The 17,373-nt window shown below is 39.1% G+C and overlaps 1 protein-coding gene across 1 annotated transcript in view; it reads right to left on the bottom strand.

Annotated features, from left to right (window-relative positions):
- Positions 1–17,373, bottom strand: part of ttc39a (tetratricopeptide repeat domain 39A) — a 49,634-nt gene that overhangs the window by 10,917 nt on the left and 21,344 nt on the right. Inside the window, exons 3-13 of the mRNA XM_034232819.1 lie at positions 16,043–16,174; positions 11,523–11,563; positions 8,937–9,004; positions 8,747–8,811; positions 8,161–8,260; positions 7,196–7,261; positions 5,817–5,925; positions 5,220–5,287; positions 5,072–5,131; positions 2,185–2,346; positions 1,389–1,480 (exon numbers count right to left, since the gene is read on the bottom strand). Coding sequence (XP_034088710.1) covers positions 1,389–1,480; positions 2,185–2,346; positions 5,072–5,131; positions 5,220–5,287; positions 5,817–5,925; positions 7,196–7,261; positions 8,161–8,260; positions 8,747–8,811; positions 8,937–9,004; positions 11,523–11,563; positions 16,043–16,174 — 963 coding nt within the window. The remainder of the gene's footprint in view (positions 1–1,388; positions 1,481–2,184; positions 2,347–5,071; positions 5,132–5,219; positions 5,288–5,816; positions 5,926–7,195; positions 7,262–8,160; positions 8,261–8,746; positions 8,812–8,936; positions 9,005–11,522; positions 11,564–16,042; positions 16,175–17,373) is intronic.

Genomic DNA, 17,373 nt, shown 5'->3' with positions numbered 1-17,373 from the left:
CAGTTATGTTAAATGTTGTTTGTTTTTCATGTATTGATGTTTGTCTGTTGATGTTACACATGCTGTGATGCAAGGAGCATTTCAGACTTGATCTGACCATTAAAGTGTTATCATATCTGAAAGAACCAAAAGTAAAAGCACGTATCATGCAGAGTATCAGAATCTAATTTGAATATTAGGTGATGGTCATTTGGTTTGTGTTCATCATGTTGCAGCTGTAAGGCAAGGCAAGTTTAATTAGAGAGCACTTTTCAACACAAGGCAATTCAAAGAGCTTTACAAAGAAGATAAAACATGAATAACACAGGTACGTGAATGAACGTTAGTGCGAGATGTGAATAGTTCAATTAAAAGCAAAAAGAAAAGTCTTCAGCCTGGATTTAAAAGTAGTCAGAGTCGCAGCGGACCTGCAGGTTTCTGGGAGTTTGTTCCAGATATTTGGAAATATCCCGAACCAAATTCTCACTTTCCTCTACCCCTAGTCTTCCCGTGAAATTAGAGTTATTTTTATATTCCTCTCATCCTTCTCTTCAATCATTTTGCATCCCCAGACAACACATTTTCCTGTTTCCGAACCCATCTTTGACCGGCATTAAGGCAAGGCAAGAATTAGGATATTTAAACCTGTTTAGACTTTGCTCGTGAATCTTTGACCTGTATGTAATGCAGTGGCGAACCGTCAGGGCCTTCAAGGTATTCAGAGAATACCCTGGAACACTCAGATAAAACAAACAAAAAATCGATTTAATTATATAAATAAGATGTAATAAAATGAATAAATGAGAATGGTATCTGTTGATCTGTAATATTACAGTGTTACGTTGATTTGTTTGTCCTTCTCGGACCATGCACTACGCATTTCAGTGGTTTTGTGTTAGAAAAGAAAGCAACCAATCAGATCTTGTTCTGGGTCTCTGGGTAGAATATCCTTCACCAAGGTATTCTACATCCTTGATCGAAGGCCCTGGCCGTTGCACTGAATGAGAGCGTACGTTTGGACTGACAGTTTGATCAACCAATCATATATTGATTTGTAGCCAATGGGCGTATTCTTTCAGAGTTCCCCTTGGTTCCAGGGTATTCTAGAAGGCCCGCTAGTTAACTGGCTCGAGACAGAGGATCTAGATGAATGCGACGAAGCAATTCATGCAGTTTTATTGTTTTTAACGTTGAAATGACAAGTGCAACAGGTGAAGAGGAAGTTGTTGCGGAATTGTTGTGAGTTCCCTTTTCAAGACGACAATTCAGTGAAAAGACGGACATTATAATGCCGCGGAGGGGGGGGGGGGGGGGTGTCTACAGAAGGTCCAGTTGTGATAGACACGGTTCGCCACTGATGTAATGTATGTTTCCTTGTGGTTGCTGTGAGTAGCTTCAGTACTTCTTACCTGAACAGAGTGTGCGCGGTCTCTCCGAAGGTGAGGCAGTCGTCCGGAGTCAGCATGCTGAGGTAGGCTGCTTTCATATAGGCATAGGTGGCCTGAGGGAGGGAGAGCGGTACATATGTTCTATTTGAAATGAGATGAGGAGAGAACTGAGGGGTGCACAACTGAAACCCATTCTTTAGTTTCAAGATTACTTTTTAGTAACTTCAAGCTCATGATGAGGCTTTCTGTGTTTCTAAAGCAAAACAATGTCATTCCTTTTCACCCACGATCACCTCTGACTGTAACAGAGTATTTATTCTCAATTACTGCACTCAAGAACCTTTTTGACATTCTATTATTGACTATTTTGAAAACAAATGTTGTACTTTTAGTGTCTTACTACGTGAAAAGAGCCTTTCTGCACACTGAATACTTTTGATACTTAAAGTACTTTTAGCTAATAACACTTCTGCACTTCTATTTACGAAACATGTCAATCCAGGACTTAATATTTCTACTTCTACTTAAGTAAAGGATGTTAGTACTTTTCCACCTCTGACTAGAATATCAAGCATTTATTGGACTTTCTTCTGTATCATAAGGCATTGCTCTCTTGTGTCTCTCACAACATCTGCTTAAAAAACATCTCTTTATGTTAACACTGCTCCGGTTTTGCCGTTCCTATTTGCAAGGAAAATGTTCTTATTTTGCTCGTTTGAGCATTTATTTGATGCACTTTAAGGTGCCCTTCTGTGTCTTGAAAGGCACCTCCAAATTAAATGTGTTATTATTTGTATTACTAAGTTCCCCGACCCACCTTGGACCAGGTGTTCTCCTTGCTGAGCAGGTCAGCGTAGAAGTAGGCCATCTTCCAGTGCCTCTTGTAGGTGAAGCACCACATCAGCTCCCAGTAGCACATGTGGTGGAACTGCTTCCACTGCTGCTGCGCCTCGCAGCACTCCTCGAAACGCTTGATGGCCTGAAAGCATGCAAACAGTCAGGGTCTCACCGTATTAGAGGTCCCCTATCATACTGTTTCTCATCAATATCTCACAGGTCTCAGATATATACAGAGCCTGTCTCTGATTGGCTGAAACACCAAACAGATAATTGCAGCATTACCCATAATCCCCTCTGTTTCAGCCCTGTTTCCAAAGTGCTGATTCTCTGTCTGTTACTTTAGATGAAAATAAGGAGCCCCTCCCCACGCCCCTCTGAGAGACATTTGGTTACAAAGAACTCAATGGTGCTCTAGAGGAGATTCAGGTGATAAGGGGGGGGGGGGTTACCTTGGTTGCTGATTGGCTAATGGTTACACAAGACAACACATCGTTATGACATCATAAAGTGGCCAAAATCTGATCAGCTCATTTTCAGACAGGTTTTTATAGAAATGGATCAAAAAGAGAGAGAATCTTTGTTCCTGAAACTTTCAGGAGTCTCTTTCCACAGAGGGGACACATGTTGATGTAGAAGAGACATGAAGAAGAGGGGACACATGTTGATGTAGAAGAGACATGAAGAAGAGGGGACACATGTTGATGTAGAAGAGACATGAAGAAGAGGGGACACATGTTGATGTAGAAGAGACATGAAGAAGAGGGGACACATGTTGAGGTAGAAGAGACATGAAGAAGAGGGGACACATGGTGATGTAGAAGAGACATGGAGAAGAGGGGACACATGTTGATGTAGAAGAGACATGAAGAAGAGGGGACACATGTTGATGGAAGAAGAGACATGAAGAAGAGGGGACACATGTTGATGTAGAAGAGACATGAAGAAGAGGGGACACATGTTGATGTAGAAGAGACATGAAGAAGAGGGGGACACATGTTGATGTAGAAGAGACATGAAGAAGAGGGGACACATGTTGATGTAGAAGAGACATGAAGAAGAGGGGACACATGTTGATGTAGAAGAGACATGAAGAAGAGGGGACACATGTTGATGTAGAAGAGACATGAAGAAGAGGGGACACATGTTGATGTAGAAGAGACATGAAGAAGAGGGGACACATGTTGATGTAGAAGAGACATGAAGAAGAGGGGACACATGTTGATGTAGAAGAGACATGAAGAAGAGGGGACACATGTTGATGTAGAAGAGACATGAAGAAGAGGGGACACATGTTGATGTAGAAGAGACATGAAGAAGAGGGGACACATGTTGATGTAGAAGAGACATGAAGAAGAGGGGACACATGTTGATGTAGAAGAGACATGAGAAGAGGGGACACATGTTGATGTAGAAGAGACATGAAGAAGAGGGGACACATGTTGATGTAGAAGAGACATGAAGAAGAGGGGACACATGTTGATGTAGAAGAGACATGAAGAAGAGGGGACACATGTTGATGTAGAAGAGACATGAAGAAGAGGGGACACATGTTGATGTAGAAGAGACATGAAGAAGAGGGGACACATGTTGATGTAGAAGAGACATGAAGAAGAGGGGACACATGTTGATGTAGAAGAGACATGAAGAAGAGGGGACACATGTTGATGTAGAAGAGACATGAAGAAGAGGGGACACATGTTGATGTAGAAGAGACATGAAGAAGAGGGGACACATGTTGATGTAGAAGAGACATGAAGAAGAGGGGACACATGTTGATGTAGAAGAGACATGAAGAAGAGGGGACACATGTTGATGTAGAAGAGACATGAAGAAGAGGGGACACATGTTGATGTAGAAGAGACATGAAGAAGAGGGGACACATGTTGATGTAGAAGAGACATGAAGAAGAGGGGACACATGTTGATGTAGAAGAGACATGAAGAAGAGGGGACACATGTTGATGTAGAAGAGACATGAAGAAGAGGGGACACATGTTGATGTAGAAGAGACATGAAGAAGAGGGGACACATGTTGATGTAGAAGAGACATGGAGAAGAGGGGACACATGTTGATGTAGAAGAGGGGACACATGTTGATGTAGAAGAGACAATAGGTGACCTTTAAATCCTATCCAGTGAGGATGTGTTCATAGAGAGCATTTCATTGTGTCAGTGATTATGTGTAGCCGACGCAGAGGGCTCAACTTCATCAGTCATTACGTTTTATCTTTCAAATTGGAAGAAGGGACGTGAGCTTGAAGTGTCTTAAATTGTTAAATATTGTTTATTATATATGTTCATTTAATTATTTTAAAAGTGACTTACCTGTATATCATTTCAATGTTATCTTCCTGTTTTCCAATCTCACTCTGTTGCCGTTTAAACTACTGAATTTCCCCTCAGGGATTAATAAAAGCTCCATTTGATCGTATCTTATCGTCCTGCCAGGTTTCAGCAATAACAACTAAAGCACATTTTGTATCCGTGTGTGTAACGGGGGTTTATTTTCTATTTGGTAAATGACATTATTCTTTACTTGTTTGTTTAGCACGAGGGATATTTGACCCAGTGCTAAATATGTGAATTCATCAACTCCATTGGAATATATTTGACTGCTCACTTTGGACATATTCAATTTAGTATATTAACTGTAGCAGTAGTAAATGTTTCTACACCTTAAACTGACTACAAATACTTCTAATTGCAAAGGAAGACATTGACAAAAAGATTGAAATATATCAGCAGTCTCAAAGTTCGGTTATTATAAAGAGGGGTTTGCTTTTCTACATGAAAAACGCTGTGTGCTTTGTCGAGTGTGTGTATATAATATATATATATATTTATATATATATGACGGGGACTCACAGCATCCAAGTTGCCTTTGATCTCCTCTATTCGACCAGCGAAGAACAAGAAGATGGATCCCTGGAGAAAAAAAACCACACAGTTTTATTTGGGAATATTTCCAGTTATTCAGGAGTTAAGAATGTCACTTTTTTAAATTCAGGCGAACCTTAGGATATTTCTCGAGGTACGGCTGCAGCAGTTTCTCTGCATCCTCAACGTCTCCTTCTCCAGTTCCTGAGAGACGCAACCAGGTGAGACACATTCAGAAAGGTCAAATGCAAAGTCAGACGACGAAGCAGGTCTTTCTGTACGTTTTTGATTTATTTCGGATGTGTAAAACAATAATACAACAATTTAACATGAGGATTATTATACAATACAAATTAATCAGTGTCAAATTGATATAAAAGATTATTACTGATTCTAAATTATGTATAAATATATAATCTACTTAATTACACATCTGAAAAGGGGTGGGAAGAAGTTTACACTTATTTAATCCCACCCCTTCTCCCAAAAACTAAATGACTAACACATATCTTTAAGTTTGATGTAAGCATCTCAGAGAGACCAGAAGAGAGGACACGTTTTCATACACATTGATGCTACAGACACGACACATGACAGTTAAATATTGCATTCAACATAAATAACTTGCAGGAATAATAATGCAACAACAAGACAGGAAGGATGAAAAACATGTACATATAAAATTGAAAAAGATAAATCGGCCTGTAAAATAAATACAGTGGTGTTTGCTCACCCAGTATGAAGCTCATGAAGGTGTGGTAGCAGAGCAGCAGCATGTTGCAGAGGAAGGACCTGAAGGTGCTGTCAGCACAGCCCTCCTGAAGCTGCTGCAGACCAAACTCCTACACACACACACACACACACACACACACACAACATTTAGCTGACGCTTTTATCCAAAGCGACTTACAATAACTGCATTCGACCAAGAAGATACAAACTTGAAGAAAACAGAATCATAAAGTACATCAGGTTTCATAGAGCCAAACATTTCAAGTGCTACTCAACTGGCTTTAGATAAGCCAGTCCTTTATCACACACACACACACCACACACACACACACACCACACACACACACACACACACACCACACACACCACACACACACACACACACACACACACACACACACACACACACACACACACACACAGCACACACACACACACACACACACACACACAACACACACACACACACACACACACACACACACACACACACACACACACACACAACACACACACACACACCACACACACACACACACACACACACACACACACCACACACCACACACACCACACACACACACACACACACCCACACACACACACACACACACACACACACACACACAGTATGCTCTCTTCCTCCTGTGTCCTCGCCCTTTCCGGTCACCTATGACTCCTTTTTAGTGCAGCTAACCCCGCCACCAAGTGTCCACAAATAATATTGCAATATTAATAAGTAACGCCAACAACACCCATAAAATGGCTCCTACACGTGTATTTCCATTTGATCTTGTCTTAGTTTATATTCTCCTAGCCTTTTAATGACTGGTTTCAAATGTATTAAAATATTAATTTAATTGTTTAATGTGTTTCTTTTGCACCGTGTCCTAATGCCTTTTAGTTTGTTAAGCACATACACTTCCATTGCATATGAAACAGATAGGCTTGTGTGCAAAATATACAAGTACAAATAGTGCACTGTGACATAACTCGGAATAACTCAAGGACTCGGAAGTATATGTACGATATTGTTTTGCAACAGGAAGGAGAATCATTCCAACTACGAGATTAAGAAGTGAAGCGATATCACGACGTAAAGGACTTTTGTTTTAGCTCCGCACATAATAGGAAGTTGTGAAACAGAGAAACAGTGTAGTCATAGGTTCATTCATCAAATGAGTTTCAGCTAAATGTACTTTGAAGCGTAAATTACAGATACAGTTTACGCCTTCCACTGTTAGTTTCAGCAACAGAAAGTAACCACTTCAAGCAGAATGAAAAATCCCTGACCTGTGAATCCTCTCAGCTTAGAGGAAATCGTGCTACCCACGGTTTCCTCTCGCGTTGTATTAAACGCTCACATGTCTGCAGACTCACCTTATTACCAGAGAAACCCACAAACTCCAGCAGCTTCAGCGTCCTCGTGGGCAACATGGAGATCATCTGCAGGAAGTAGACACGTGCAATTCAAACGCTAGACACTAAAATATGTTTATTCCATATTTTTAAATCATTTTCTCGTGCATCAACTTCAGCGTGTTGTTTGACATGTATATATCCAGTTTAATATTGAATATTCCATCTGTCACATACTTATGTATATATAATACCTTGCCAGTGTTTCCCACAGAATTTGATTCTATTTGTGGGGGCACCGCACAAAAAAAGAAAAGCCAAAGGCCCCTTAACCTATTCGGGTGGCCCACACATCCACCCCCCCTCAAATAAGATAATACATGCGAGTTAATGGCTGTAGACAACGCTCTTGTTGCTCTGTGTTGCGTTGTTAATGAGTGAGACACACCGGAGTTGAGGATCTGTGAGGTTTATTCTCCCAAAAATATAATTTACAATGTAGACATTTAGCAGACGCCTTATTCCAAAGCGACTTACAATGACCGATTACAGGGACATTCTCCCTGGAGTAACCGAGGGCTAAGTGCCTTACTCAAGGGCAAGTGGTGTTCCAGGCAGGATTTGAACTCGCAACCTTCCGATCATCAGCCCACCTCACTATCCATTAGACCACCAATGTATGGGAAACACTGCTTGCTTTACATCGTGTTATTGTTAATTCAACATGTATATTTTCTACTTCCTTGTCTTTTAATTTGTATTGTTGCCATGTTATGCTGCTGCAACACAAACATTTCCCGAATTGGGATCAATAAAGTACTTCTCATCTTATCTCATCTTAGAGCATCACTAAATAAATACAAGTAGGTTTTACTGTCTTTTCACTTTTGCTAAAGACTTGATACGACGTGGAAGTGCTGTGTCCCATATGTCATGACTTTTTGTTGTTGTTGATTATAAAAGCAAACATTTAGCCTTGTACTTACCAGGTTAAAGGCTCCCACTCCCAGGTTCACCCCCCCCTCAAAGTGCCCATGGTTTTCCCCGTGAGAGTATCCAGAGGACTGGAGGATTGTGTGAAGCTCTCTGTAAAGGTGAAGAGAAATAAAGGAGATAATGAAAGCTTTTAGAAGTTGGTTATAAACGCTGTGATAGGAGATCTTGTTTCCATGTGATATGTTTGTGGTTTTTATCGGCATGTCTTGTTGTATTGATTTGTGAGCCACTGTGTCACATATTATTAATGATTTATTACCATGTTATTTTACTTTGAACACATCTGTGCAGAGAGGAAAAACAGCCACATTGACAGAAATGATTATTAACGTGCATTTTTCCCTCTTAAATATACTAATACATAAACACACAATAATACAATAAATGATAATAACAAATGAAAGTAAAAAAAGGAGCAAATTATTACATGTATTAATAAATAAATATAAAACAAATGAAAAAGAATAGATCAATAAATGAATAAAGAAATAATGAAATATAAAATAATTAAAGACAAGGGGTTGACAACACAAGCAAGAAGAGAACACAAATTATATTTGGACTTTGAATTCTCACTTGTATGTCTGGTAGCTGTTCCTCACTTTGATTCCGCCTTTGATGAAACTGATCATGTTTTCATCCTGAACAAGAAGGAGGTGAAGAAACAGAGAATCAATGTAAACAAAGGAGAGATCATCAGTGGTGGAATGTACTTACTATTATACTAATATACAGTATGATATTCAGTGGAGGGTGAGACCCTAACCTGCAGGAAGGTGAGTGCTGCCCTCTGCAGGAGACACTCTGCGTAGCACACTTCAGCATGAAGCTCCTCTGAGGAGAAAATAAAGTCAGTTATCTTCAGTCAGAGCAGGTAGAAGTACTCAGATCTGGTACTTGAGTACAAGTAGAAGTACTCAGATCTTGTACTTGAGTACAAGTAGAAGTACTCTGATCTGGTACTTGAGTAAAAGTAGAAGTACTCAGATCTGGTACTTGAGTAAAAGTAGAAGTACTCAGATCTGGTACTTGAGTAAAAGTAGAAGTACTCTGATCTGGTACTTGAGTACAAGTAGAAGTACTCAGATCTTGTACTTGAGTACCAGTAGAAGTACTCAGATCTTGTACTTGAGTACAAGTAGAAGTACTCAGATCTTGTACTTGAGTACAAGTAGAAGTACTCTGATCTGGTACTTGAGTAAAAGTAGAAGTACTCAGATCTGGTACTTGAGTAAAAGTAGAAGTACTCAGATCTGGTACTTGAGTAAAAGTAGAAGTACTCAGATCTGGTACTTGAGTAAAAGTAGAAGTACTCTGATCTGGTACTTGAGTAAAAGTAGAAGTACTCAGATCTGGTACTTGAGTAAAAGTAGAAGTACTCAGATCTGGTACTTGAGTAAAAGTAGAAGTACTCAGATCTTGTACTTGAGTACCAGTAGAAGTACTCAGATCTTGTACTTGAGTACAAGTAGAAGTACTCAGATCTTGTACTTGAGTACAAGTAGAAGTACTCAGATCTGGTACTTGAGTACAAGTAGAAGTACTCAGATCTTGTACTTGAGTAAAAGTAGAAGTACTCAGATCTTGTACTTGAGTACAAGTAGAAGTACTCAGATCTTGTACTTGAGTAAAAGTAGAAGTACTCAGATCTTGTACTTGAGTACAAGTAGAAGCACTCAGATCTTGTACTGGAGTACAAGTAGAAGTACTCAGATCTTGTACTTGAGTAAAAGTAGAAGTACTCAGATCTTGTACTTGAGTACAAGTAGAAGTACTCAGATCTTGTACTTGAGTACAAGTAGAAGTACTCAGATCTTGTACTTGAGTAACAGTAGAAGTACTCAGATCTTGTACTTGAGTAAAAGTAGAAGTACTCAGATCTGGTACTTGAGTAAAAGTAGAAGTACTCAGATCTGGTACTTGAGTAAAAGTAGAAGTACTCAGATCTTGTATTTGAGTACAAGTAGAAGTACTCTGATCTTGTACTTGAGTAAAAGTAGAAGTACTCTGATCTGGTTCTTGAGTAAAAGTAGAAGTACTCTGATCTGGTACTTGAGTAAAAGTAGAAGTACTCAGATCTGGTACTTGAGTAAAAGTAGAAGTACTCAGATCTGGTACTTGAGTAAAAGTAGAAGTACTCTGATCTGGTACTTGAGTAAAAGTAGAAGTACTCAGATCTGGTACTTGAGTAAAAGTAGAAGTACTCTGATCTGGTACTTGAGTAAAAGTAGAAGTACTCAGATCTTGTACTTGAGTACCAGTAGAAGTACTCAGATCTTGTACTTGAGTAAAAGTAGAAGTACTCAGATCTTGTACTTGAGTACAAGTAGAAGTACTCAGATCTTGTACTTGAGTAAAAGTAGAAGTACTCAGATCTTGTACTTGAGTACAAGTAGAAGTACTCAGATCTTGTACTTGAGTACAAGTAGAAGTACTCAGATCTTGTACTTGAGTAACAGTAGAAGTACTCAGATCTTGTACTTGAGTAAAAGTAGAAGTACTCAGATCTGGTACTTGAGTAAAAGTAGAAGTACTCAGATCTGGTACTTGAGTAAAAGTAGAAGTACTCAGATCTGGTACTTGAGTAAAAGTAGAAGTACTCAGATCTTGTACTTGAGTACAAGTAGAAGTACTCAGATCTGTTACTTGAGTAAAAGTAGAAGTACTCAGATCTGTTACTTGAGTAAAAGTAGAAGTACTCAGATCTTGTACTTGAGTACAAGTAGAAGTACTCAGATCTTGTACTTGAGTAAAAGTAGAAGTACTCAGATCTTGTACTTGAGTACAAGTAGAAGTACTCAGATCTTGTACTTGAGTAAAAGTAGAAGTACTCAGATCTTGTACTTGAGTACAAGTAGAAGCACTCAGATCTTGTACTTGAGTAAAAGTAGAAGTACTCAGATCTTGTACTTGAGTAAAAGTAGAAGTACTCAGATCTGGTACTTGAGTAAAAGTAGAAGTACTCAGATCTTGTACTTGAGTACAAGTAGAAGTACTCAGATCTTGTACTTGAGTAAAAGTAGAAGTACTCAGATCTTGTACTTGAGTACAAGTAGAAGTACTCAGATCTTGTACTTGAGTAAAAGTAGAAGTACTCAGATCTGTTACTTGAGTAAAAGTAGAAGTACTCAGATCTTGTACTTGAGTACAAGTAGAAGTACTCAGATCTTGTACTTGAGTAAAAGTAGAAGTACTCAGATCTTGTACTTGAGTACAAGTAGAAGTACTCAGATCTTGTACTTTAGTACAAGTAGAAGTACTCAGATCTTGTACTTGAGTAAAAGTAGAAGTACTCAGATCTTGTACTTGAGTACCATGCTCACTCCTTTAGTCAGTACAGGATTTGACTGACCTTCTGTGTAGTTTTTGGAGAAGCTGGACTTCTTGCGGTTCCTGATGGAGGAAGCAGAACAAATAAAACCATCATGAGTTATCAGAATCAGAATCAGAATCAAGTTTAAGGAATTTCCTTTGGTATCTGGTGGTGCGAACATAAACAATCTAAAAAAATAAGTTGCAAAGTAGGTACAACAAATTATATATAAGGATAATAAAAATAAGTATTTTTAAGATAAACAATTTAGCATTAAAACAGGATGCTAAAGACAAGTATTTACACCAAATTTAAATTTACAAATAACCTTAAAAACTGAAAAACAACAAAAACACTTAGGACAATGATTATATGCCAAACTACAGGGTATTATATTTTAAAGTGGAGGGCTGTGCAGAAATGTGTGCTAAACAGAGATGGCAAAAGTACAGATACTCGTGTTTAAAAATACTCTGGTAAAAGTAGAAGTACTGACTAAACTTCTTTCCTCAAGTGAAAGTAAAGAGGCTTTGAAATGTACTTCAGTAAAAAGTACCCATAACTAGCAGCTGCTTTAAAGAGTACCTGACCTCCCTTTATATTAATAGAACAATAATGTCATTGTTAGCTAATGAATGTTTCCATGCTGAACAACGGCAACATGACAACGTTTCCATTGGTCCCTCTTCTTTAGAGAAGACCAGGAAATGATGGATACACGGATCGTGTTCAAATCAATAGGCACGCAATGACTCTAAAGAATAATGATCACGCACCAAACACACATTCAGACTAAAGGAACCAGCTGTTTGGGAAATGAGAGAAGTAGAAAGTTCAGGTATTTGAGTTCAACATGTAAGAAGTAGAAAGTACAGGTATTTGAGTTCAACATGTGAGAAGTAGAAAGTACAGGTATTTGTGTTCAACATGTAAGAAGTAGAAAGTACAGGTATTTGTGTTCAACATGTAAGAAGTAGAAAGTACAGGTATTTGAGTTCAACATGTGAGAAGTAGAAAGTACAGGTATTTGTGTTCAACATGTAAGAAGTAGAAAGTACAGGTATTTGTGTTCAACATGTAAGAAGTAGAAAGTACAGGTATTTGAGTTCAACATGTGAGAAGTAGAAAGTACAGGTATTTGAGTTCAACATGTAAGAAGTAGAAAGTTCAGGTATTTGAGTTCAACATGTGAGAAGTAGAAAGTACAGGTATTTGTGTTCAACATGTAAGAAGTAGAAAGTACAGGTATTTGTGTTCAACATGTAAGAAGTAGAAAGTACAGGTATTTGAGTTCAACATGTAAGAAGTAGAAAGTACAGGTATTTGAGTTCAACATGTGAGAAGTAGAAAGTACAGGTATTTGAGTTCAACATGTAAGAAGTAGAAAGTTCAGGTATTTGTGTTCAACATGTAAGAAGTAGAAAGTACAGGTATTTGAGTTCAACATGTGAGAAGTAGAAAGTACAGGTATTTGAGTTCAACATGTAAGAAGTAGAAAGTTCAGGTATTTGAGTTCAACATGTAAGAAGTAGAAAGTACAGGTATTTGTGTTCAACATGTGAGAAGTAGAAAGTACAGGTATTTGAGTTCAACATGTAAGAAGTAGAAAGTACAGGTATTTGTATTCAACATGTGAGAAGTAGAAAGTACAGGTATTTGTGTTCAACATGTTAGAAGTCAAAGTAAAAAGTCTTCAGAAAAATAAGTAGTGGAGGAAAGTACTGATACCAGAGAAATGTACTTAAGTACAGTAACGAAGTATTTGTACTCCACTACTTCCCACCTCTGGTGCTAAAATGTGCACGAAGCAGTCGGAGAGTTGAGCATGAACATGGCTCACAGTATTAAGAAAGAACTAAATGAAAATGAAAATCTCCAGGATTGTTTTCCAGCAGCACAGCATTGTCCTGCGTCTCTTTGCTTATCATGTTTCAATGCAAATCAGTGACTCAGCGAGCTCTTTACAGTAAATACAGGACGCTGTGCAGGGCGAAGTTACAACAAGGTGCTGACAGTGCAAACATTTAAAGAGCCCTAACAACAGAAAGGGAAAGTGCAGCTCAGATCGGTTGAAAACAGGGGTGTCCAAACGCCGGTCATTTTGAATCGGCCCTCAGCAAATTCAAAATGTATAATGTAATACGGCCCACAAATGAAACTTCTGATTGTCTTATATTGTACTTCTTAAAAAATATATGTCCAAATATATTACACAGTAGTATTCATGTGTTAATAAGTCCACTTTTCAAATAAACTCAGTCAATTAAAGTTGATAAGATAAAAGCCCAATAACTTATTTTCATAACAACCTTGAAACAAAGCCTTCACATTTCCTCTTATTATAATCACTCTGAAGCTTCTGTTTTAAGGAATGAGCTGCTAACGAAATAAATGAAACCCTCAGGAGAGCTGTTCTTAAAGCATTTTCAAGTATCAAGAATAATTTACCTACATTGGATTGACTTTTCCAACTTATAACTTGACTTATGAGCCAAAATACCTCTAGGGAGTGGCCCAGCCCTTCGTATATTTTTCTGTATGTGGCCCTTGGTGAATAAAGTTTGGACACCCCTGGTCTAAAAGGAGAGAGGGGGGTTTCTCTGTGGGGGCAGACCAGATGCACAGTTTGTCGCAGCGTCTCCAAGAGTTATGTGTCAGAGATTTGTGAAATTCCTTTGTCCAGGGGGTGGGGACAATCTAAAACATGACCTCTGGTGTTGTTATGATGTTGCTACTGGGAACGCGTTGTGTTGAGTGTCTGTCTCTCTAAATGTTTGATCACAAAACTTTTACTAAAATACAACTTTTTGTCCGTTTCTAATCCGGCTCCTCTCTGGATTGCCTGGCTTTAAGGAAACAAAACGTATTTCTGTAGCTGATAGAGGACTTTCAATTATCCCATCACCACTTGACTCTAAAATGGTGGAACAAGCTCCCCATTAATAAAGTGTTTTAGGAATAAGTCCTCAAACCTGGAAATTAGTCAGCACTTCAGCATTTCTGGTTCCCTGGTCTCAAAGTCAATGGTTTTTTTGAATGAGATTTTCACGTTTGGTTCTACGACACAACATATGTCAAATTCCCCACTGCGGAATTTTAAACCGGCAGTTGCTAACAAGTGACTAAATGAGACGACTAAACGTCATCACGCCGAACATTTGCCACCTTTAGCTTAGCGGTGGTGACGTGAAGTCATGTGACTGTGCTGTAGTTCCTTTATAGCCCAACATTAGCCACCTTTAGCTTAGCGGTGGTGACGTGAAGTCATGTGACTGTGCTGTAGTTCCTTTATAGCCCAACATTAGCCACCTTTAGCTTAGCGGTGGTGACGTGAAGTCATGTGACTGTGCTGTAGTTCCTTATAGCCCAACATTAGCCTCCTTTAGCTTAGCGGTGGTGACGTGAAGTCATGTGACCGTGCTGTAGTTCCTTTATAGCCCAACATTAGCCGCCTTTAGCTTAGCGGTGGTGACGTGAAGTCATGTGACCGCGCTGTAGTTCCTTTTATAGCCCAACATTAGCCACCTTTAGCTTAGCGGTGGTGACGTGAAGTCATGTGACTGTGCTGTAGTTCCTTTATAGCCCAACATTAGCCTCCGTTAGCATAGCGGTGCTGAAGTCATGTGACCGTGCTGTAGTTCCTTTATAGCCCAACATTAGCCTCCTTTAGCTTAGCGGTGGTGACGTGAAGTCATGTGACCGTGCTGTAGTTCCTTTATAGCCCAACATTAGCCGCCTTTAGCTTAGCGGTGGTGACGTGAAGTCATGTGACCGTGCTGTAGTTCCTTTATAGCCCAACATTAGCCGCCTTTAGCTTAGCGGTGGTGACGTGAAGTCATGTGACTGTGCTGTAGTTCCTTTATAGCCCAACATTAGCCTCCGTTAGCATAGCGGTGCTGAAGTCATGTGACCGTGCTGTAGTTCCTTTATAGCCCAACATTAGCCTCCTTTAGCTTAGCGGTGGTGACGTGAAGTCATGTGACCGTGCTGTAGTTCCTTTATAGCCCAACATTAGCCGCCTTTAGCTTAGCGGTGGTGACGTGAAGTCATGTGACCGTGCTGTAGTTCCTTTATAGCCCAACATTAGTTTGTTACTTCTGGAGCTTGCATTTTTATTGTTATACTCTTCAAACATTGTAAAAGTGGTGTCAATATGTGGAGATTATCCTACTGACCAATATGGATAAGTATCATACATGGTTGTTTGCAAAAGAGCTTATTTTCTGCAATATTTCAAAATCTTATTTATTTTTTTGTAGAGGGAACCCTTGCGATGCTAACATCCAAGTAGGATTTCAAATACATCGTCATCACGGCACCACTCCATATCAGGACTGCAACAAGTCTACACATCTGTTGTTGCAGAAGGAAAACCCACCTTTTTTTGACTGCACATATAAAAAATATAGCATTCTCGCTATATGTCTCCTCAAGGTTGATTACTCTTATTATAAATCACTTTGGATAAAGAGTCCGCTAAATTTGATGTGATGTAATACAAGATTATCAGCTGTTCCTCAGGGCCTTATTTCCCCCTGGTGTTTTTGGGGAAGTCTCACCGCTGACAGATGGCCTGCGCCTCCTTCATGGTGTTCCCTGCGGTCTGGATGTGTTGGGGGTCAAAGGTCATCATGGCCTGCATCTCCAGGATGGTGGCGTAGGTCAGAGCGTGGTACATGCTGTCTTTGGTTCTGTAACAAAAAGAAAAATAGACATTAGTTTGTTTATTATATAGCAGGAGGAACCTAAGGATATTAAAAGGGGAACTATGCTCATTTCAGGTCCATATTTGTATTTAGTGTCTCTACTGTGATAGGTTTAGTTTATTATTTTATAGTGTCGTGGACAGTCCCCATTGATCAACGGTCACACAAAACAGTAAATGGGGCAGCTTTAGCCAACATTGTTAATTTCCAGCTGTTGTCTCTGGCCAGATGACATCTTTTTAAAATCACAACACATCAACAACATTTAAGAAAGTATAAAAGACAAGTAGATACAGGCGAAAGGATAAAAGACAACAATAAAATGCAAACAACACACGTTACTACATACATGTCACATGCTTTAATGTTTAAAAAAGGTCTTTCTTTTTCTTTTACATGAACAAAAACCTTTATAAAACACTACAGGAAAGGGAAACCCCAAAAAAGCACTATAGGGCCTCTTTAAGTAATTTTTTCAATTCAAGACTGTAGTAGTTTTACTTTCAATTAAGTTAAAGTACTGTCGAAATGACCCAATGTTGGAGCACTGATAGCACCATTATAAAAACGCGAGAAAGGTTATATACTTGAAGACTAAAGCCACATCACTACACAGGCGTAAAAAACCTTAAGTGTCTATTTATATCTGCGGCTGCTGGTGTGTCGCGTGACGCGTCACACCCTGTGTTTGAGCTTCTAGCTGATATGTAGGAGGAGTCATTCCGTTGCATGTGACAGACACATTTTTCCAGTAGATGATCTTGTTGTTCCAGTTATACACTATTACTTACAAGAAAGACTTAGAGGAAAGCATTTTAAACAAAAAAAACTAAAACATAGGTGGCTTAAATGTACTGTCGCACACATGGACTAACGCAAATCATTCTTTTTATAAAGCGTAAAGGCAGAGGTGACAGAGAAGTCTGCATTAACAATGTTTCACTGCTGTTCACCACGGACTGAACCATGTGATCAGCTGAGATGTAACTCTGAACTACAACCAGTCGTATGTCATGGAAACTTCATTTGCATAAACAGATTTTTCAACCTATGGAAATGTAACACAAAGAGACGCCGCCACGACCTCGAAGAGTTAGTAAAAAATAAATGACCTGTTAGTAAATATATATACTGTGTTTTAGTTCTGAGAAAATTCTGAATGCTGAGAAAAAAAGGCTGAAAGT

Source organism: Gymnodraco acuticeps, unplaced genomic scaffold, assembly GCF_902827175.1.
Source record: "Gymnodraco acuticeps unplaced genomic scaffold, fGymAcu1.1, whole genome shotgun sequence".
NCBI lineage: Eukaryota > Metazoa > Chordata > Actinopteri > Perciformes > Bathydraconidae > Gymnodraco > Gymnodraco acuticeps.
The sequence above is the reverse complement of the archived record's forward strand: the minus strand, read 5'-3'. Positions and strand labels throughout refer to the sequence as shown.